The sequence below is a fragment of the Puma concolor genome, chromosome D2 (assembly GCF_028749965.1).
Source record: "Puma concolor isolate L17-30 chromosome D2, mPumCon1.1.hap2, whole genome shotgun sequence".
Classification (NCBI taxonomy): domain Eukaryota; kingdom Metazoa; phylum Chordata; class Mammalia; order Carnivora; family Felidae; genus Puma; species Puma concolor.
The window spans coordinates 30,343,597-30,366,906 of NC_141677.1; the positions used below are offsets into that span (position 1 = coordinate 30,343,597).

A 23,310-nucleotide genomic window follows, 5' to 3' on the forward strand; every position below is an offset into this window, starting at 1 on the left:
ATTAAGTTAAAACCCTGAAGCTAGGGAATTGTTTACTTCATTGGAAATTAGGGGAAAATCAAGATTACTGCTATAATAAATTCACTGTCACATGCCTTAACAAAAAGAAATAAAAATAGAAAACATGGTAGCAGTAAGGTGACAAAAATTGGGACACTACAGGAATTTCTAACTCATTAGCTTACAGTTTCTGAGATGGCTGAGAATTGCCATCAATGAGATCACCTGAAACAAACACTTAATGACTTGAAAAAGTCCCCATCCCAAAGTCACTTATAGGTATCCAATATTATAGATGTCACTGAATTGAAATTCATGTTAAAACTAATTTTATTAAAATAAGAGAATAAAGCCTTTTTAAGTTATCACTCTAAATCTATATATCAAGATAAAGGTATTATATTACTTTTAGTATTTAATTTTACTACCACTCTAGTACACATACATTTCTTGAAATTTCTGGGGGTTTTGGTTATTCTATGTCCTGATTTTTAGTTATTGAACATGAGTGTGTCCCAATAAGGGAGTAATTTTTTAGATGCATTAAAATGACTCCTAATCTTACCCTCTGACACATATGAACAGCTTTCGCCTTTTTATCTTCATGACGCATACTCGTCCATATAAATTCATACTATTCATAGACATAGCATAACATTGCTAACATTTTATAGTCCGCTGTAATTTCCTTTCTTAGCACTATATCATGAGATATTTTTCTATATTTACACATAGTTATTAGGTCTTTTTAATGTCTGCAAAATATTCTATCAGATACTCGCACCTAAGTTTAAATGGTTTGATCTTACTCCTCATAAATTTGTTCCTCATTCTGTGATTGGTAGTCTTAATCAAAGGTGACGACATTAGTCTTCATTACTGGTTACTTACATTTCAAATATGGGTAGAGGCGAAACTCCATTAGTTAATTAGTCAGGAAGCATTATTAAATTTCCATTAAAATATCTTCATTTTTCTATTTCTAACCTGAGGATTAATTTATGCGTGAATTTGGTAAAAGCATCCTCTCACATTTCTTTTTACGCAGAAAATACTTAGTCATTCAAAATAGCAGCATGGAACCACAACCACCTCTAAGCTGTCAGAGTGCCCTCTAAAACAATAGCAGTGCCACCTCTAATGTCAACTCGTCCATCAGGACGCAGTGAAATCTCCAGTTCTCCTCCTCGGCAGGAACACTGAAAGGCTAAAGAAAACATAATACAAGTCACAAATTAATATTGTTTGTTTCCACCCTTTTTAATTAACATAACATAGTGAAAGACCTCTTATTGTAAGCTCTAGAATCTTCCCAGCTCAGTTTAAAATAAATTCCTTCATCTGTCCACAGTACTGCCCTGCCCTGTTCTCCTGAGCACTGAGGAATCACAAACACAACTGATCCACAAAACACACAGCTCCACATCTTTTCTTCCTGAGCCATTTCCTCTATCACTTCCTGTAATGTCCCAGATACACTCCACCTATAGCTTCCTCCCTGCTTTTATCCAGGAGTAAACAAGGAAATGTGATAAGATAGAGGCATGGACTAGAAGTCTAAGAAGATAAAGAGGGGTCATCTTGGCCCTCCTGAGAGAGCCTCATCTTCCTGAACCTAAAGAGGACAGAGGGAGTTTGTTCACTAATTGTGCTTATCAAGCAACCACACGTCAGGCAAACAAGAGGCACAGCCTCAGTCTTTCTGGAGTTCAGTGCGTAGGGGAGTAACTAGACCACAAGCTGCCATCCCCAAATCAGAGTTACCCTACCCTAACCCTCCCACTAAGGCCTAACCCTCCCACTAAGTAAGACCTCCATCCCATAGGGTCAGGCTCCTACTTTGATTAATGCAACTGTGTAACCTCCCTTGGCTGCAATCTATTTTTCTCTACACCCAAGCAATATATTCATCATTAGGGGACTTAATTCAAAAGCAGTTTTTTTGATTCAATCCTATGACTAGCAATGGCAGTATGGAACTTTGGTGATCATCCACTCTCAACTAAGTAACCTCATTGGGCCAAAGTTACATAGCTTGTTGATTCTTTTTTTTTTTTTTTTTTTTTTAATTTTTTTTTCAACGTTTATTTATTTTTGGGACAGAGAGAGACAGAGCATGAACGGGGGAGGGGCAGAGAGAGAGGGAGACACAGAATCGGAAACAGGCTCCAGGCTCTGAGCCATCAGCCCAGAGCCTGATGCGGGGCTCGAACCCACGGGCCGCGAGATCGTGACCTGGCTGAAGTCGGATGCTTAACCGACTGCGCCACCCAGGCGCCCCGCATAGCTTGTTGATTCTATACAACAAATGCTTATTGGACACTCACTGTATTAGAAGTGTGTCTATGTGTTGGGAGGAACAGAGGTGGAAGATGTTTGGGGTGGAAGATGTTCTGAGTAGAGGATTCAGGGTGAAGGAGTTTAAAATCTTTCATTTTCATGTGGGTTTTTCATTAAAAAAACTTCCATGACATTTTATTACATTTTCAAGTAAATAGTATATATGAGAAGGAATGCTAACTTCAAGTTCACAAATGTTTTAAAAATTGGAAAAAAACCTGCCGTACCATGCATGTCTTTCTTCCCCAGTTGCTGAGACCAGTAGCTGCTGAGAACGGCATGGGCAGACCCTTAAAAGAAGTGAAGTTATGATACAAAAACAGGAGTGACTTTGTGGTAAATTTATAAGCAATTACAAACAACTATCCAATTTGACTAAACCTTAGATGGCTTAGCCACAGCTGAGTGTGGAATTATGAATGGAGATAGAAACAAAGATACAGAATTTATGGATAAGCTCCTCCAAATGATGTATCTCTTATGTTTTACACTTTCTGAAGGCTGAATTAAACTGCAGGATTATTTTTATAATTTTTTAATTTGAGTATAATTGATACAAAATGTTATATTAGTTTCAGGTATACAAGATAGTGATTCAATCTCTCTATGTGCTATGGTATACTCACCACAAGTGTAGCTACTGTCCATCACCACATGCTATTACAATATCATTGACTATATTCCCTATGCTCTGCCTTTTATTCCTGTGACTTACTCATTCCATAGCTGGAAACCTATATATCCTACTCCCTTTCACCCATTTCACCCATCCCCCACTCCTTCCCCCTGGGAACCATGAGTTTGTTCTCTGTATTTATAGGTTTGATTCTGCTTTTTATTTGTTTATTCATTTGTTTTGTCTCTTATTCCACATATAAGCGAAACAATATGGTATTTATCTTTCTCTGCCTGATTTATTTCATTTAGCATAATACCTCTATGTCCATCCATGTTGTTGCAAATGGAAAAAAACTCATTCTTTTTTATTGCTGCGTAATATTCGTGTGTGTGTGTGTGTGTGTGTGTGTGTGTGTGTATCACACATATCACATATACATGTATCACATCTTCTTTATCCATTCACCTATTGATGGACACTTGTGTTGCTATAAATAGCTGCTATAAACGTCAAAGTGCATATATCTTTTTGAATTAAACTGCAGGTTTTAATTTTTGTCCTATCAGTTCATTGTCAGCACATGGTAGGAAGATCAAGGGCTTCACATAAATCTTCTCCATCTTTCAAGGAAAATATCTCCTTCCCCCTAGGATGAACATGCAAAGAAAACTGGGAACTATGACAAAAGGTTAAATTTTCCACCAAGCCAACTTTTTCAGGCTTTTGGTACCAATAGAACTTTCTTTTAGTGAGACTTTTTTTTTCACTGGATTGTACCCTAGTTTTAGATCAGTGAATAGATATTAATATGAAGGAAAAAAATATAAAGTAATAACTGACAGGGGCACCTGGGTGGCTCAGTCAGTTAAGCGTCCAACTTCAACTCAGGTCATGATCTCGCAGTTTGTGAGTTTGAGCCCCACGTTGGGCTCTGTGCTGGCAGCTCAGATTCTGTGTCTCCCTCTCTCTCTGCCCCTCCCCTGCTTGCGCTCTGTCTCTCTCTCTCAAAAATAAATAAACTTTAAAAAATAATAAAGTAATAACTGACAGAAAAGTCTCTGGGGGAAGAAAAGGATGGGTTTTCTTCAGGAAAACTTATCAGATGTTATGAGGGATCCACCTAGGATGACCAAACATCCCAGTTTGCCCAAGACTGTCCTGCTTTTATCACCAAAGGTCCTGTAGGCTGAGAAATGCCTCAGTCCCAAGCAAGCTGAGATGGTTGGTCATCATGTCCAAAGACCTTCCCACTTTAGAAAAGCATTATTACAGGGGAAAACACTTGCCCTCTGTACCAATTAAAACCTTTTAGAAACAGCTGTGCGTGTGTAAATGCAGTCAAAACTTCTTTTCCATGGGGGAGCGCTGAGCTGTACTTTTTGGATGTCATTGGGCATTCTCCTGAGTCCTTAAAAGTGCTTTGCTGAGCTTTGAATTTCACGTGTTTTCTCAGAGAGTAACTAAGTCAAAGTCCTGAAACCATTCCAGCCTCTGCCTTCTGGCCAGAAAAGGAGCCTCAAAGTTCCTTCCCAGCCTCCTTCTGCCCCAGCCACCATCCCATCCACCAGCCTCCTCCATCAAGCATTCCCTTCTTTTTCTCCTCAGCCCACTCTTCTCAAAGAGCATGAGAGGAGGAAGCTTCACATCCTTGCCCATCTTCGATTTCATCCCTCTGCTTCCGGCTGGCAGATCTTGAATAACCCTGTCCCCAAACCCATCCCACCCACTTTGGGGGTAGGTCTGGGAAAGCTCTTCCTGTCCCTATTTCCCACCTACAACCCAGGAGTTTATCCTTCAAAAACCAAATCTTATCTAGATGTCAGCGATCACGCAGGCTGGTCATTGAAAAAGAAACAAAAGGCTTTGGGACTGTAGTGGACATCAGCCCCTGAATTTTGCAAATGGCAGATCTGGAAGTGTTGGTTCAGGGAGCCAGTTTTATCGTTACTATTAAAATAGCTAATAGTTATTGGGCACTTATCATGTGACAGGTACTGTGCTAAGCACTTACCATACATTATCTTTATATAACCCTATGAGGTAATACTCATATTTTATAGAGGAGGGAACAGAAATTTTTAAAAGTTAAGTCATTTGCTCCAGGTCAACAGCTAGGAAACTAGGATGTAAACTCAGACTGTCTGACATAAGGCTGCTATACTGCCTGCTTAATTCTGTAGTTGTCACATGAAACTTCAGTGAAGGGATGGGGGCAGGGGAGATAAGGAAACAGAAACAGCTCAAAATCCAAGCAACCTGAAAAGTCATGTGAAGGTCACTTAAACAGCTATTTGTTATCCTCCCCCTTCATTGTTGAACCATCCCCAGGACCCAGTCAAAAAGTACCTGTTACAGGGTCTTCAGCCACACCAACCCACGGTGCAAAATATCTGGAGTAAAAGTCAAATGCTTGGCTCTGCCCTCCAGGCTCTCCTTTAAGGGTGAGAATGAGTCCTTTCACCTTTCCTGTGTTTTCCACTTGCAGAAGATTCTGTGTGTTCACCTTCAGGTTCTCCAAAAATGACCTTGTTCATAAATAGGACCCATTAGGACAAACCCATCTCACAGACCACTACACAGACTCTCTAAAGCAAGATAGGGTGCAGCTTGAGCAAACAGCTCAGCAGTCAGGGAGGAAAGCAAGTTGAATATCCTGGGAACAAAACTCTCTGACTGCATAAATCATGGTTTGACTGGACATAGCACAGTCAAACAAAACCAGAGCTATAAACATGGGTTCTCAGCCCTCCCCAAAGTGCTGACAAAGCCAAAAATTTTGTTTACCTCTTGTAAGTATCACTGAGCCGGACAAGGAGCTTTCGGGTATCTGGAGAATAGCGGATGTCCTGGACCAGTGTATCACCTATGGCAGTCTGTGGAGACAGACCAAAAACTCCTCAGGAGTGCCTCCTGGGTCAAATCATTGATCTTCTGTATGGGGAAAAACCTCTCATGAGCATCTCCTGTGTGCCAGGCATAGCCAACATCTCCAATCCCAAGAGTTTTAGTTCAGTTTCAGCTCTCAAGGTGTTGCCCAAGGAAGGCTAGTTTCCTGGAGACCAGAGACCTTTAAGGGGGTTGAGCTTACCCTCTGAGAGCCAAAGATAGGCATTGTTCACAAGTATTACTATGTGCCTCCACACTCTACTCTTTCAAGTGTGCATTTTCCTCGCAAATAAAGAGGAAGACTTAGGCCCAGGGACAGGGACGGACACACACACACACACACACACACACACACCTTGACCCAGATCTGAGGGGCCCTGGAGTCAAAGCTCTGAATCTGTCTATTGTCTACTGTCTGTAGAAATGGGGGCCTCAGGCCCACCTCTTAACATTGTTGTGAAGATTAAATGAAATATATATGTGGTCGCCCTGGGTGGCTCAGTTGGTTGAGTGTCCGACTTCGGCTCAGGCCATGATCTCACGGTTTGTGAGTTTAAGCCACGCGTCGGGCTCTGTGCTGACAGCTCCGAGCCTGGGGTCTGCTTCAGATTCTGTGTCTCCCTCTCTCTCTACCTCTCCCCTGCTTGCAGTCTGTCTCTCTTGGTCTCTCAAAAAAATAAAATGTTAAAAAAAAAAAAAAACTTTTTTTAAGAAAGAAGAAAAAAAGAAAGAATATACATGGAGTCCCAGCATCAGCAAATAGGAGATTCTATGTGGCAAGGACTCAGGGCCAGCAGTTTGAATAAAAGTGGGGACTAGACCACTCATCTTAACACTACTCTGTTTGGCAAGCACTGTTTTCACTCAGACTGTGTGCTGTGGATCAGTAACATAGCAACATTTACTAAAGATACTTTCATTCACGCTCTACCTAAGACTGCACACAATCTTGCTCATATCCTAGAACATTATTTGTGTGATTGGTTGTTGATTTGGAGTGCTGAGATTATGAGGGGGGAAAAGCCTCTCCAAGTCACCCTTTGGCACCACCACTGGCTGTAGGCAGAGCAGATGAGAATTACACAGAAGTGATCTGACCATCATTAGGTCGCTTCAGGTCCTCCAATCTTCTCTAGGGGCTGAGATGTTCCAGGTCCCAAAACCAAGACTCCATCCACTTTGGGTGATGCCTCAACTGTCTGCCCCTGTTTCCACAGCTAAATAATGTCCGTCCGTCTAGAAATGGAAACTCTTGCAGCCAGATCCCATCTGCTCTTGGGGACTTTCAGTCTCTCGGAAAGATTATTCAGCCCTCCTCTGCATGAATTCTTATGTCAATTTGAAAGTCTAATTCTCAGCTGAGAATCCTATTGTTAGTTTCTAGGAACATAAAATGACAATACTCACTATAACTAACTCTTTATCATGCCCATTTTACAAATGCTGAGCCTCAGGCATAAAGATACCAGGTTAAGTTCTTTCTACCATGACCAAGGTCTATGCTGTGAATATTTTCCACTTTCTTGACAACATGCTTAAAGTAGTTCATTTTTGAATTTGGCTTGTCTTCCAAAACCTGAGCCACAGGTGGGGCTGAGTGTAAAATCAGAATCTATAATCCTTACTGCTACTCTTTGAAAACATAGACAATATAAGACACTAAACAGATTATAAATGCTTTAGTTGAAAAGTCAATGAGAAACACCCCAGTGGCACCCACAAAGGCCATTTTACAGAATTTTTTTTTTGTCGCTGCAGCCCTTGTCCTGGTCTTGACCAGTCCCTTCCTTCTCTACAAACTAAGTACCTGGTCATCCAGAGCTGCTCTGCCCCTCTGGCATCTCCACAGGATGACCATAGTGTGTACTTCACTGGGGAACAGTGAGAATTACAGGAGATATTGCATGTGAAATGCTTATTAGCACCTGGTACTGCACAGGGAGACTCTCCAAAATGTTTATTATCATTATTGTTATTCTTGTTTTTAAGACCCACCCCTATATAGACCTCCAGAGGAAGGCAGACTATGAATCTTGCCTTCTGTCTCAATTTACCCAGACTTTCCTGCCCTCCTCCATCAAAGCACAGCTCCCTGACCTCAGCCTCATTCTCCACCACAGAAATTAGGATCGCCCTGCCAGGCAGCTTCCATTCCTTTTTCTCTCAGCCACCACACAGCAGTCTGTCCTCCCCTTACCTTCATGGAAGCTAATACTGACAATGAAGGGTCAGGGAAAATTGCTCAACCTTCTCACCAAATAACATTCAGTATTAAAATCCACACCTCAAATGCACTGTGCGCTCTTCATCCGAGCTTAGACTGGAACATTTATACTGATAGAAGGCCTATCTTTGGGGGTCAAAGGCTACTGTTCCTTTGTGTTCAAACAACAGATCAGACCAGATGTTCAAATGACCAGATCACATGAGCTTAAGTTTAATTCCTTTCACCAACCTTTATCAAGTCGTCCACTTCATGGAAGTCCTAGATGAGGAGAAAAGACAAGACCATTGTAAAACAGGCAAGCTGTCAGTTGTATACAGTTCATGGCAATAATTAGAAAGAGCTTACCTGGGGGTGAGTTGGATAAAGAGGCAGATCCAGGATGATACCATCCTGTGCTCTTCTGGCCGTTAGTTCCCCACTCAGAGTGACAAAGGTTAGAGTGCTATTTACATTTTCTGGCCAAAAAAAAGAGTCTTACTTTTGTCAATTATAAAGGAATTTTGAGAGAAAATCAAGAAATAGGAAAATAAACTTTGTTATATATTTACATATCTGTTTTGATCACTATTGTGTTTCCCTAGATTCTGTGGCAGTGCTGTCTTTTCCCATAAGGAGGGGTCCAAGTTTGCCTTACTGTGGTCCAGAGTAGAGAAAGGCATCCCTGGATTCTCACTTGAGAACCGAGAACATAACTGATTGGACTTGACATCATACTGCAAGGCTTCAAATGCCAGCTTCTTTTAGCTTACTAACTGTACCTTTGAGCAAACTATTTAACCTCCTTAAGCCTCCATTTCCTCATCAATAAAATGGGGTAAAAATTAAACCTACCTCATAGGGATGCAATAGTGTTTTCTAATGCAGATTTTTAAATATACTCTATAAGAGTTACAAATAATACTAGTCTAAGATATGCCAAAGGGATGACAAATAGAATATACAAATTATGAACAACAGTCTAAAGGAACAAATCAAGCTTACCCTAAATAAACCAGGCTATACATAAAATTATCATTTGAAGATTGAGCCTTCATGTTACTGATACCACTTGGGCCACTTATCTGACCTCATTGTGGGTAACATTTTTAGTGAAAACAAAGATTTATGACCTAATTCTTTCCTCCCCCTTAATATTTCTGTGAAACTTAACCATATCTAAAAGGTAAGGAAATTTGGCATTGTCAATTAACTTTCACTGAATATAAAATTTATACTCTAAAACCCAAAGTTTAATTTTTCTTATTATAATTGGTGGAATACATTATTATTTACAAAGCACCTTTTCATAACTTATATAACCTTAAGACCACCCTGTGGGGGATCTGAAGGTTATTATTCCAAGTCTCTGCCTCACTTCAACCAATGTGGGGTTTCAAAAGACACTCAATCCAACTTCAGTAAAATCTACTTTTCAAGACTGAGTTCCTAAACAATATTTCAGGATACTTTCCTGCCTTCATTCTTGTCCCCTATCCACAGAAACCAAAATTGTCTTTTTAAGACATATAATGGATTACATTGTAGAGGAGCCTTGACCTGACTCTCAATGTTATCTCCTGCCAGTCACCCCCAAGAAGCTCCAGCCACTCCTAGTATACAGGCTGCCTCTCAAGGGCTTTGCATGTGCTGCTACCTCTGACTCCTTCTCACAGTCTAGCTCTTTGCACAGATGGCTTCATATTCTTCAGCCTGAAGGTCCCTTCTCTAGTGCATGCCGTTGTCAAAATCTCACTCAACCTTCCCCTCTCAAGGCAAGGACTAGGTGAGGCAAGGAAATACAGAGGAACAAATTTAAGGAGGCATCTGCTCTCAGGTACAGCCTGAAGGCTTGATTTTCTCCCCCAACCGGGTTGTGGAAGGTGTTGGTGACCAACAGCTCTCAGCTGAGTCCCACTCTGTGAATTGCCCTTGGGTGAGTAGAGCTATTTTACCCAAGGTCATGCTGCTTTTCTGGGCATTGGAGGCTGGTCAATGGAAGGTACAAAGGCCTAAACTTTTGCTTCTATTTAGAACTATACTACTTAAAGAACCTTGGCAGCTTTAGACTTCCCTGTGGATTTGGCCTAGGCCTTTCTTTGTTGCTACCACTTTGCAGTTCACCTTCTCGCTCTTGTATTCCACTTTCTTTACTCCCCTACAAACATTGATCCCAAGAATACTGCCCGCAGTTCTTCCGGCATGCAATATGTCTCAGAGTCCACTTCCTGGGGAAACTCACCCTGTAACACCTTCCCTACCACCTCCATCTAAGTAACTCCTCAGAGAACCTCCTTTTCCAAGTCTGCACTCACTACAGTTACCCTCTGTCATATCGTCCTGTGTATTTCCTTGTTTAACTTCCTGTTTGTTGTCTACACCTATTCATGGCTACTTCCATCTCCACTTTTAGGGCATTTCTAGGCATCTCTCCCCTACCCCATTCCCACAAAGCCCTGACCTTTATTACACTAAATGTAGCTAGGATGAAAACTGGTAGGATTGAGGTCCTGCATCATCTCTTCATAAGGTAAATGTGTATAGTCAGGGCTCATGAATCTTCAGAGTAAAGAATCTCTTGTGATGGGCGTTTGGCTGGCACAGTCTGTAGAGTATGTGACTCTTGATCTCGGGATCCTGAGTTCAAGCCCCACATTGGGTGTACAGTTTACAGAAGGAGGAGGAGGAGAAAGAAAAAGGAAAGAAAGAAAGAAAGAAAGAAAGAAAGAAAGAAAGAAAGAAAGAAAGAAGAAAGAAGCAGCAGCAGCTGCTGCTGCTCTTGCAAAATGAATTTCAATGTGGGTGGGGACATATTCAGAGCAAAAAGTGCCTTATGGTTCCCAGATATCACATCATGTGAGATGCCTGTTGTGTCTCACAAGCTCACCCGCTGTGTTGGTCAGAGACCAGAGAACTCCTCTTCAAAATAAAATGGCATTCTAGAGAACACTGACCATGGCTTTCTAACATGCCTGGCACATATTCAGGAAGGCCAAAGTCTCGGGGGCTGTTTTTGTTTTGGTGTACCGAATTGCATGAAATAGATTCTGTGATGTCTTTATACCAGTATCTTTGATTCATCACAAAGACTTTGTGAGAATTTTTTTAAATATTGGCTATTTGCTAAATGATGGGTTCATAAAAGAAAATCACATTACTTATTTTGTAAAACAGCACAGCTGCGGAAGCCAGGGTAGCATGGCCACAGAGAGGAACCTCAGTTGCCGGCGTAAACCACCTTAATCCAAAGCAGGAACCTTCAGAGGAAGAAAAACCAAAGAGAAATGAGATCATTCCCATACAAGTGGGTCACAAATTTTTTATTTTCTTACTCTTTTCTAGATATTTCCCTAGCATGATTAATACCTGAAAGGAGGAATGAAGGAGGCCAGCATCGTCAGGCTCCCCAGTGCTGATCTGGAGCTGAAACGTTCAAATCACCCAACACCTGCTCCCCGAGATGAACTGAAAACTAAATCAGAATCTCCCCCTGCTCTTCTCCTATCTGCATGCAAATACTAAATAGGCATCTCTCTTAAATATCATTCCCCACTGGAAAAGCAGCTTCTGGTATCATTCAAGAATGGCTTTTAAAAAAAAAAAGCATATTTACTTTGTGTAAAGTTGTCAGTTGGGTGCAGTTTTCGGATAAAAGCAGTTTCAGAGAGGTTCATTTCTCTTGCAATTTTTTGATGCATGTCTTCATCCAATTTCTAAATTAGAAACAAAAGTTTATTGAGATTCCAAAAAAACAAATCAGACTTCCTTGGACAGCAACTGCCATTAGTTAATAATATAGCTTATTAATATTAGAAGTTACGTGCTTCACAGGAAATAATTGCCAAGGAAGTCCAGATACTTTTACAAAGGTTGTTTTTCAGAAATCTATGCTTGTAGCACCCTTCATAGGTTGTAGATGCTCGGAGCTGGAACAGACTCTGGAAAACCTACTGGCCTAGCCTATCTTTCATCAGACTATTATCTAATCTGTCTGAGAGCCTATGCTCTCTTCTAAACAATCTCCACAAAGAGAAACTTCACAATCTTCCTTTTTTGTTGAATAAAAAGATGTTCAGCATGCACTCTGGGTAGGCTGGCCCATTCTGCCCCCATTTATATATGCATTTCCTTTTATAAGTCAGGCCTCAGGCCAGAGCTCACCTCCTTCAGGAAGCCTTCCAGACCACTCTGTCTAAAGGCTTTGTCTCCTCCCAGTGCTTAGGCCACCTGAATTTACCCAGTGTATCCCTTCGCTGTCTGTCTCCCACCATCTGAGGGGACATTATGAAGGGATATTATGAGGGCATACAATGTGCTACCTTGCTTTGTCCTGGCTTAGAACAATGTTCTGTATTCATCCCAGAATGGTAGGAGCTCAGTAAACATTTGCTGAAAGAATACATTATTCACTTCATCCTCATTTTTATTTTGTTTTTTATGTGACCTCTGTGCCCAACTTGGAGCTCGAACTCATGACTCTGATATCAATAGTCACATGCTATACTGACTGAGCCAGCCAGGCACCCCACTTTATCTTCATTTTTAAAACCCTCAGTATAGATATTTTTATCTACTTGTATATAACGAAATCAAATACAGAGAGGTTATGTAATATCCTAAGGTCATAATATGCCTAATAAATGGTAGAGTGGTTAAGAGTGTGGACTTTGTAAGTGGTAACAACTAGTGAATCTAGAGGAAAGGTATACGGATATTCATTGTACCATTCTCAAACTTTTCTGTAAGTTTTTAATTTTTCAGAAAATGGTTAAAAAAATAATGTGAATTTGTATCCTGGGTCAGGTCCTAGTAGCGGTGCAAGAGTGGGCAAGTCACTTATCTCATGGAGCCTCAGTTTCCACACCTTTAAAAATGAGGAGAACAGGAGCACCTGGGTGGCTCAGTTAGTTGAACGTCCAACTCTTGATTTCAGCTCAGGTCATGATCTCATGGTTCGGGTTTGCGGGATCGAGCACCGCATTGGACTCTGTGCTGACAACACAGAGGCTGCTTGGGATTCCCTCTCCCTCTCTCTCTGCCCCTCCGCTGATCAAGCTCGTGTGTGCTCTCTCTTGCTCTCTCTCTCAAAATAAATAGACAAACTTTAAAATAGACAACAGTACTTAAGTGAAAGAGTTACTGTAGAGACACATAAAATAACACACACACGCACATTCCTCTTAAGAAAAAAAATGGGGGGGCGCCTGGGTGGCGCAGTCGGTTAAGCATCCGACTTCAGCCAGGTCACGATCTCGCGGTCCGTGAGTTCGAGCCCCGCGTCGGGCTCTGGGCGGATGGCTCAGAGCCTGGAGCCTGTTTCCGATTCTGTGTCTCCCTCTCTCTCTGCCCCTCCCCCGTTCATGCTCCGTCTCTCTCTGTCCCAAAAATAAATAAAAACGTTGAAAAAAAAAATTAAAAAAAAAAAAAAGAAAAAAAATGGGTCAGAAATATGCGTTTTCCTTTAGAGAATGAAAATCAACTTTTTAATCAACAAATGCTCACTAGTTAGATTTAAATTCTAAAGAAGTCTCAAGACAAATGTATTTTTGCTTTGGCCAAATGTACTATTCCTGAGCCCCTGAAACCCAGAAATAAGATTTACAACTTTATACTAATAAATTCATAATTCACTTATCTGACTTATGTAAATTAAACACCCATTCTCTTTTAGTTGATGCACATTCTTTGGAAACACTTTCCACACACTCATATAAGGCACAAAACAGTGGTTATTTTTTAAACTATCAGCTAATATAAAAATCCTAGTGGACTTACTAAGCTTTTCTTAAAGGAACCTATAGATGCTCTGTAGTCCTATAGAAAGAGAAATTACTTAAGAAATTGATATTTATTGGGATGCCTGGGTGGCTCAGTCAGCTAAACACCTGGCTCTTGGTTTCAGCTCAGGTCATGATTTCGTGGTTCATGACTTCAAGTCCCACATCAGATTCTGCACTAACAGGGTGGAGCCTGCTTAGAATTCTCTCTCTCTCTCTTTCTGCCCTTCCCCCTCTCACTCTCTCTCTCCCTCTTTCTCTTTCTCAAAATAAATAAATAAACTTTAAAAAAAAAAGAAATTGGTATTTATTGCCTGAAAACCCAAACATAACACAATGGTTTTGTGTTTTAGTTAACATTTTCCTTTCAAAAGATTAAATCGAATAATGCACATAAAGTGCTCATCACAGTGCCCAACACATAGTAAGTACTTGATAAATGTTAGCTTTTATTTTGAGTGGCTCAAAGCCCATGCTTTAACCAGCCACACTTCTCTTCCTCTCCATAACAAAGACAAACTATTATTATCCCTTTAACACACTGCAAACAGGAAAAACAATGTCTATCAGATAAGATGGATTCTTGCAACATTTCTCAGGGAAGGCAGAAATCAGTCAATTACCAAGTGCTGTGCTAGGCCAGCAGCATCAGCACCACTACTGAAGAAATTTGTTAGAAATTCAGAGTCTCAGGCCCCACCCCAGACCTTCTGAATCAGAGTCCTCATATTTTTAAAGATTTTTATTTTGGGGGTGCCTGGGTGGCTCAGTTCGTAAGTGTCTGACTCTAGATTTCATTTCAGGTCATGATCTCCCAGTTTGTGAGTTCGAGCCCTGTGTTGGGCTCTGCACTGATAGCACGGAGCCTGCTTGGGATTCTCTCTCTCCCTCTGTCTCTGGCCCTCCCCTGCTCTTTCTCTCTCTCTCAAAAATAAATATTAAAAAAAAAAGATTTTCATTTCTAAGTAATCTCTACACCCAACTCAAACTCATGACCCTGAGATCAAGAGTCACACGCTCTACCAACTGAGCCAGCCAGGTGCCCCTGGAATCTCCATTTTTTTTTTTTTTTTTTTTTTTTTTTTACTAGATCTCTAAGTGATCCGTGTGCACATTAAAGTTTGAGAAACCCTGGTGTATAAGATATGGACCCATGTTCAATGGGGTTAGCATCTTGCAGGGAATCAAGACAGATGCAGCAACAATGAGCAACACCAGAGAGTATATAATTGAGACACATAGATTTTGACAATAAATACTCTAGGACTTTTAAAAAAATTTTTTTAAATGTTTGTTCATTTTTGAGAGACAGAGCATGAGCTGGGAAGAGGCAGAGAGAGAGGGAGACACAGAATCTGAAGCAGGCTCCAGGCACACAGCTGGATGCCGGGATCAAACTCACAAACAGTGAGATCATGACCTGAGCTGAAGTCAGACGCTTAAGTGATTGAGCCACCCAGGTACCCCAATACTCTAGGACTTTAAAGATGAAGCTATGAGGTAGACTTAGGAAAAGGACAAATTTTGGTGAGTTGGACAGGAAAGTTTGTGCAAAGAGCTTTATACTGGGGATGCTTCTTGGGCAACTCACTTGACCTCACTTCTGTTCTTGTTAATTCCTTGACACTCTAGGATTCTGTGAGCCCAGGCAAGGAGAATTAGGATGGTAGTAATGAAATGGCATGAACACCTGTCACACCTGTGGGCCCAGAGAGTAAGTAGTCCCACCTGAGTGGGGGGGGGTGGGTCTGCTGGGCATCCTAGCCAATAAGGCAACAATGTTAAGAAGCACTCCTCGCAGGGGCACCTGGGTGGTTCAGCAGGTTAAGCATCTGACTTCAGCTCAGGTCATGATCTCACGGTTCATGGGTTTGAGCCCTGTCAGGCTCTGTGCTGACAGCTGAGCCTGCAGCCTGCTTCGGATTCTGTGCCCCAGCCCCCACCCCCCCACCCCCCGCCCCTCCCCTACTTGCACTCTCTCTCTCAAAATAAGTAAACATTAAAAAAAATTTTTTTTAAAAAGGAGCACTTCTTGCAGCCCACTGAATGTTCTGTGTGGAAACTGGCCCACATGTCTGTGCATACAACACCCTAGAGAAACTGGGAGCCAACTAATTCCCTAGTACAGACCTCAGTGGTGATTGAAGGCGTAATAAAGAAAAGCCTGTGCTGGTCTTTCCAGATTTGCCTCTGCAGCTGCAGGAACCTGTGGTGCCTGCCAATCCTTCCTCTATCTGATCTGGCCAAACTCCTTATCTTCATCCTTCCTTTCTTTGTCTACTTCTTCCCTCTACCTTTACAACAAGAGTCTCAAAATTCATTAAAGCATCCCACATTGTAGCCAAGCTCACCATCTATTGGTAATAGATTTCTTTGCAAATGGGCTTGTTTGCACATCAGCTAGAACACACACTTCATGACTGTCAGCTCTTTAGTCCTCTCTACCTCGATGTATTGCACCAATTGCAATTTGAATTTCTGTGGCTCTAATTTCTGTCCCAGGACACTTAAAATGCACTTGTTATTTGTCTGCAGGACCAGAGACACTGTAGAAAGTTTGATAGTAGCAGCTCTCAAATTCAGGCAGCTGAATTTCTACACTGGAACCAAAGGTCAAGGTAATGGTGAATCGTGAGAGGGCTAATGTTGTTTCAACTTTGAGAGCTTTAGAAGAGACTGCATTCATTCAAAAAACTGAATTTTTGTTCTAATAATTTTTTTCATTTTACCCTAAAGTTGTTTATTTTCAAATGCAGCACATCAAGGTTACACACCAACAACTGTTAATTCTCTTCCTCTAATATCCATTTCCCTTTGGCAATTTCATGAGTCAAATTTCCAACAGCAAAAATAGAGGCATGGTTGTTTTTCTGAGTTCCAGTGTACTGCATTGGGACACTAAGGTATCCTCACCATTTGGCCCACAAACATTAATGATCAGAAAATCAGAGCAAAGTTTTAAAATACTCCCATCTTGTGGCAGCTTAGAAACATGACAGTCAAAACATGATAGTCCTGCTATCGTTCCCAGTTCATTTGTCCCTCTGCTGTAGATGGATCCCAACAAAGGAAACACACTTGGATATGGAAAGTTCTAAATCATCCAGGAAGAAACAGGAGGTTCCTTATGAGGCACTTGTATTTCATATTTTGAAATTATGTCCACACAATGCAGCACTCAAACTGTAGGCCATCTTTGGTTGTTCCTGATGGTTCTTATGGGTGCCTAGTCCTTCCAGCTCCATCATAGAACCCAAAGCTCATACCTTGCATACCCCGCCCACCCCACCTCACCAATGAGAATAAAAGATCAGTAGTTGTTAGCTAGAACTCTTAGAGATTTTTGCCATAATTTAATTAATTAATAGATTTACTTTCACTCAATAGCTATTTAGTGCCTGACACGTGCTAGGCCATGTGTAATAGAACAAGTTAGAATAGGTTAAGATTTCATAGAATGTGCAGTCTAGTGAGGAAGACAGGCATTAAATGAATTTCAAGAGTGATGCATGCTACCAACTGGGAAGTAAGGGGTGCCATAGGAGAACATATCTACTGTGGTGATGAGTATGATGGGTTAAAAGCATGGGCCGTGCAGTCAGGCAGACCTGGGGTGGGGATCCTGAAGTCAGCCACTTAGGTAATTACTTAACCTTCCTCTGCCTCTGTCTTCGCATTTGTAAAATGAGATAATAAGACCTACTCTTAGAGTAAATGTAAGGATAAAATGAGATAGCATATAAAAAGCAATTTAGCACAGTATCTAGCTGAACCTGCCTGAAGTCATTGCTCCCAAAGCTGAGGGTTATGTGCTAGAAGAGAGTGATGTAGAAATTCCCACATCAGCGTCTCCTCCCTTGCATTTCTCTCTTCCCTCAAATACTGGGCAAGAGAAAACCTTTCAATGGCCTAGAAAAATCTTTTCTGCACTGTTCATCCCTTTTCTGGCCATAAAAATGAGATGACTTTGTAATTCCTGAGAAACCCTAGGAGACTCTGACCTGGTAGAGGCACACAGAGCCAGTGATCCTCTAAGGAAGGGCACCAGATTTGGAAATGGCCACTGCGTCATAAGCTTCCCCACATGAGTTAAAGCACAAACTGAACTGAACACAGTATTGCTGTATACTTGTTTTTCCTTAAATACATAACACACCAAGCTGTAAAGAAGCCTTCGTTACCCTCTAAATTTAACCAGGAAAACTGGAACAGCGAGCTGTTTAGGAACTAAAATGAAGCATTGCTCTTTAAAAGTGCAAAGCCAATCCTCCTTACTGTCCCTGGAAATGTTTGGGTTAGTGTTTAAAAGAATACACACACACACATATGTATATATGTGAATATTATATTGATTGTGGCATAGTGTCCAGCACATGGTATGTGGCCAGGAGATGCCAGCTGAATTGGAATAAATGTATATTCTAGGCACACAACAAAGCTGTTTTTATAGATAATTTTAACAGGAAAACTCAAGAATAAACCACTGTTTACGGGTGCCTGGCTCAAATGGAAGAATGTGCGACTCTTGATCTCGGGGTCATGAGTTCAAACCCCATGTTGGGTATAGAGAATACTAAAAAAAATAAATAAAAACTTTTAAAACAAACAAAACAAATATTAAACGACTGTTTAAAAGATCCTCTGAAACAGTGGTTTTCAACTGGGGGCAGTTTTATATTGTCATGATAGGGAAAAGGGAAGACTGCTATCATCTAGTGGGTAGAAGCCAAGGATACGGCCAACACTGCAGATGACAACCTCACCCTACAAAGAACTACCCAGTTCTGCCACTGTTGAGAAACCCCACCCTAAACATACACCCACAAACAACACCTATGTACAACAACAAAAACAACAACAAAACAACTTGAGGCTTTGTTAGAATATGAAGGAGAATAATTATAGGCTCCCTACCCCTGTTGATATGTTATTTTCATTAATTAACACTGTTTTACAAAAGAATAAACAGCATATCACCCCTTATCACTACCATAGCCCTCTGAACCATTCAAGTTTTTGGTCATGAATTCCTGTAGTTGTTACACAGCTATCAAAGTAAAATATCTGTTTCATTTTTTAAAATATTGTTTCTATACATTTTTATACCTGTACGTGATCTTTATTGTCAAATTGATTGTCCAGCACTTGAGGACACCATCAAGTTTTTAAGGTTTTAAATATTTTTTTCAATTATCTGTTCCATATTCCATTTAGCCCTTAATCAGTCTTATTTTCAGCTAATGTACAGCATTAAAAATTACTCGCGTGAAAATTCTTTAAATGGACTTGTCTAGAAAGGAAAACAAAAGAAACTTTACAATATTCTAGAAGCTCTTGGAATGTCGTTAGCCAGATTTTTTTTTTTTTTTTTTTTTTGCTTTCCTTACAGAAGTCTTTTATCAAGTATTGAAACAGCTCAAAGAGCAATTACTTTGTCTTTAGTCTGCCCACCAAGTTTTTTGCAATTAGTCTCATCTGGGTCAAATTTTTAAATAATTTTAAGAAAAACAAAACAAAAAAGAACATCCCTTTGAAGCCCTTCACTTAAAATCTGAAGTAGTTTCCCTTCTGAAAAATCCAACATTGTTCTGTTCTCTGAGTCCCTCTTGTAGATCTTTTAGCCTTTGTGGTAACTATTGAATAATGATCAGGTTTACATGTCTGTTTTTCTCACTAGACTTTGAGCACCTCAAGGGCAGGCAAACTTACTCAACTTTGTACCTCCTGTCCCTACCCCAAAGCCTGGCTCGTGGTAGATATGGACAAATATTTGTAGAATACAGTAATGACAGGCTAAACACTGACCAAACTATGGGAAACATTACAAGGTTTAACAGTTATTTGTCTCTGATATTTTCCTAAGTTTATTTGTGTGCTCTCTAGGTGTTTCAGGTGTCCACTGTGTCCAACCATGGGTAAAAGAATCCAAGGGCATAAGCCACAGTTTATACTTCCACTCTAATTTTTATTGCTTATGAATTGAGAAAAGTGCCAAGTTAGCCTCTAGGAGAACAGGATTCCCCAGACCACAGAATAGGAAACTAGCAAACTATTCTTTAGATATCTATTCAGTTGTCTCTGACAGGCCACCAAATTAGCCTGGTCCCACAGGTCCAAAGCCCGGAAATGAATTGGGAGAGCATCCCTGAATCGTGGGCTTCCTCATTTTCTTTTTCTTTCTTCCATTCTTACTGAAGCATATTGCTTTGAACTATGCTAAGTTCTCTGCTTAAATGTTTATGTCCTGGTTTTTCCGAATATATAAAAAACATGTAAAATATAATTGAAGAGCGAGAAAAAGGCTCCGGTGTGTAGTGCATGTACTGGAAGTAAAAGGAATAAATTGAAGAATATTGCTAATTCTTGTCATTTGGTGAAAATTGAGTATATAAATCACTAGAAACTATTTTCAGAACTCTTCGAGGGGATTACATGAGGACATGCAACAAATACACTAAGTCTCTTAAGCAATTTCATTCATTTCCACAGTTCCTTGACATGAAGCTGTTTGCCAGATTATTTCTAAAGTTCATGATTTAGAATCTGGTTGTTAATCATTCTCTCAATAATCCTCCCAAGCTCTTGTGTTACTTGGTAAAGCCTATTAACTTAATTACTTCCTGCATTTTATGGTTGGAAGATGCCAGCTGCAAGGTTGCATAATGAATGTATCCTTAAGGACAAGATGAGGACTTTTCATCACCATTTTGCTGCTCTGCTTGAGGGAGAAAGGGTACCAAGTGTACCAAGAACTCAATCAACAGCATTCACCCATCTCAGTAAAACCCCAGCCATTCTTCATCTTGAGAGCACAATAGAATCACTTGGGGAAACTTTAAAAAACAGTGCTGCCTGGGTTCCACCCCTAGAGATTCTGGGATGCACGTGAGCATAGGAATTTTAAAGCTCCTTGGGTGATTTTAATATACAATTTGACATTCATTGCACTTAAAGTCTCCAACACACACTTGGCCCAGCTTAGTAAAACTTATTTAAGATCATCAAATGCTTACTGTGTTTTCGAAGTAATTCTCAGACAATCTGCTCTTGCACTAACTGCTCTGAGTGGAAGGGCTCCTTGGCTTGTTTCCTAATACCCAGGTACCAACACAAAGCACTGAAGGTCAGTGAATATTTAACTATTCTGTTAATACTCATCCTAACCAAAAGCCATTTTTAAAATGAGACTTTTAGGGGGCACCTGGGTGGCTCAGTCGGTTAAGCATCCAACTTTGACTCAGGTCATGATCTTCCAGTTCATGGGTTTGAGCCCTGTATGGGGCTCTCTGCTCTCAGGGCAGAGCCTGCTTTGGATCCTCAGTCCGCCCCCCTCTCTGCCCCGCCCCCTCTTTCTGCCCCTCCCCCCACTCTCTCTCAAAAATGAATACCAAAAATGAATAAACTTTTTTTTAAATGAGACTTTCAAGAAAAAAAGTTCTCCCTACATTAGAGCTTAATTATCACTTAATTACTTAATTCCTTGCAAAATGTTTCATTTACTTGGTCCTGAAAAGAATTTCTAATTGTCTGAACTATAGCTAAGGTTAAAGATATCCAGCTAAAATCTTTTATGTTAAATATAATATCATCCATGTCTGGTCACATAAAACTCATCTAATTTCATTTGCTTTCACATCTGGTGCTCACTAAATGAAAACCTGATGGCTAAAAATGAGCTCTATATCTTTTTTTTTTTTTTAATAGGTTCTAGTTCTTCCTTACGTAAGTCTTTATTTTTCTAGACTTAAAGCATCTGGGTGTAAGCATTCTCATCATATAATTTGGTCAAAATCAACTTGCAGACATAAACATTGCTGATATCATTTGACAAAGAACACAAACCAAAGACAAACAGGTGGGTCTGATTGTTGTTGTTTTTAAGAAATATTTGGTTCTACGGGAATCTAGAATTTTAAGCACCGCCCTTCAAAACCAAGTACTTACATTTTCCAGAAGACAAACAGCAGCAGGATTCCCATGAAATGCTTTTGCTGTAAATGCATCTACTGTGAAAATAGGGAGCTTCATTTTCCTTGCTCTCCAAATTGCCAGTAGCCTGCTTTATTTCTTGTTGTTGCAAAAAATCAGGAAGTTAATGTTTTACTTGGTGTACAGAAGCAACCAATAATTAATTCCCAGGTACAAAGTCAACAATTTCTCTAATACACCTAAAGATAGGTGATCCCCTAGTATTTTTAAGTCTCTAAATTGAATTTATTTTCAAATACTGGATAAATAGAATATTTTATTTTCAAATTTTGTATTGATGTTTATACTGTGCGTATACTTAAGAACATAATCATATTCTTTGTTAGAGTAGCCAAACTAGCTTAGGTTATATTTTTAATGAAGTACATGATATGTCCAAGGGGCATATATGTTGCTTATAGTCTCCCAATGAATCACAAGCCTTTTAAAATAGTGCTTTTTTGGGGCGCCTGGGTGGCGCAGTCGGTTAAGCGTCCGACTTCAGCCAGGTCACGATCTCACGGTCCGTGAGTTCGAGCCCCGCGTCAGGCTCTGGGCTGATGGCTCGGAGCCTGGAGCCTGTTTCCGATTCTGTGTCTCCCTCTCTCTCTGCCCCTCCCCCGTTCATGCTCTGTCTCTGTCTGTCCCATAAATAAATAAAAACGTTGAAAAAAAAATTTAAAAAATAAAAAAAAATAAAATAGTGCTTTTTTTCCAATTGTAAAAAGTATCCTCACTATAAAAAACTTGGAAAGTTAAAGAGTGACCCATAATCATGCAAATCAACAATAACGTTGTTGTTTTTGGTTTTTTAGTTTTTGGGTTTTTTTGGATTTAACATAGTAAAGGAGTCTCAAGCTTTAATTAATTTTGTATTATTTTGTAAACCTGTACGTGGAGACTTTTTTTTCACATGGAGACTTTTTTGAGCTCATGTGACATGTTTATTAAAATAAAGCTTTTCATTATAAGAATAATACTTTCTCGGGGCGCCTGGGTGGCGCAGTCGGTTAAGCGTCCGACTTCAGCCAGGTCACGATCTCGCGGTCCGTGAGTTCGAGCCCCGCGTCGGGCTCTGGGCGGATGGCTCAGAGCCTGGAGCCTGTTTCCGATTCTGTGTCTCCCTCTCTCTCTGCCCCTCGCCCGTTCATGCTCTGTCTCTCTCTGTCCCAAAAATAAATAAAAAAACGTTGAAAAAAAATTAAAAAAAAAAAAGAATAATACTTTCTCTTTACTGAAAATCTATAAAATACAGAAAAGCAGGGGTAAAAACTCTGTACTTCTACTCCCTAGAGATAAATTCTGTTAACATTCTGGGTGCTTCTTTTGCTTTACTACAAAGCATGGTCCTTGTGAGAGCAATGGATGGATCCCTCTCTCCCAAAGTTACAGAATTTTTTAAAAATTCCACAAATTAGGGGATGCTTTGTTTAAATTAAAAAAAAAAAAAAAATCGGCACCTGGGTGGCTTAATCAGTTAAGCATCAGACTCTTGATATCGGCTTGGGTCGTGATCT

General features: G+C 40.3%; 1 protein-coding gene across 2 annotated transcripts; it reads right to left on the minus strand.

Annotated features, from left to right (window-relative positions):
- Positions 1 to 312: 312 nt before the first annotated feature.
- Positions 313 to 21,915, minus strand: PBLD (phenazine biosynthesis like protein domain containing). 2 transcript variants are annotated; one of them, XM_025917857.2, is made up of 9 exons: positions 21,770 to 21,915; positions 11,662 to 11,761; positions 11,207 to 11,305; positions 8,418 to 8,527; positions 8,301 to 8,330; positions 5,744 to 5,832; positions 5,306 to 5,484; positions 2,568 to 2,630; positions 313 to 1,207 (listed from the first exon to the last, which is right to left on the minus strand). In XM_025917857.2, exons 1-9 carry the CDS (start codon positions 21,851 to 21,853, stop codon positions 1,095 to 1,097), a joined length of 867 nt encoding a protein of 288 aa, XP_025773642.2. In that variant the 5' UTR covers positions 21,854 to 21,915; the 3' UTR covers positions 313 to 1,094. The 2 variants fall into 2 exon arrangements, with proteins under 2 accessions (XP_025773642.2, XP_086535973.1); XM_086679847.1 differs by lacking the exon at positions 2,568 to 2,630.
- Between the last annotated feature and the right edge of the window lie 1,395 nt (positions 21,916 to 23,310).

Excerpts from the sequence above, each read along its gene's own strand:
- PBLD (XM_025917857.2), bottom strand. The coding sequence starts at position 21,853 with ATGAAGCTCCCTATTTTCACAGTAGATGCATTTACAGCAAAAGCATTT. Across the intron at positions 8,331-8,417 it reads TTTATCCAACTCACCCCCAG|GACTTCCATGAAGTGGACGA; the intron begins GTAAGCTCTTTC and ends CTCCTCATCTAG. Across the intron at positions 2,631-5,305 it reads GGCTGAAGACCCTGTAACAG|GGTCTGCCCATGCCGTTCTC; the intron begins GTACTTTTTGAC and ends ACTTCTTTTAAG.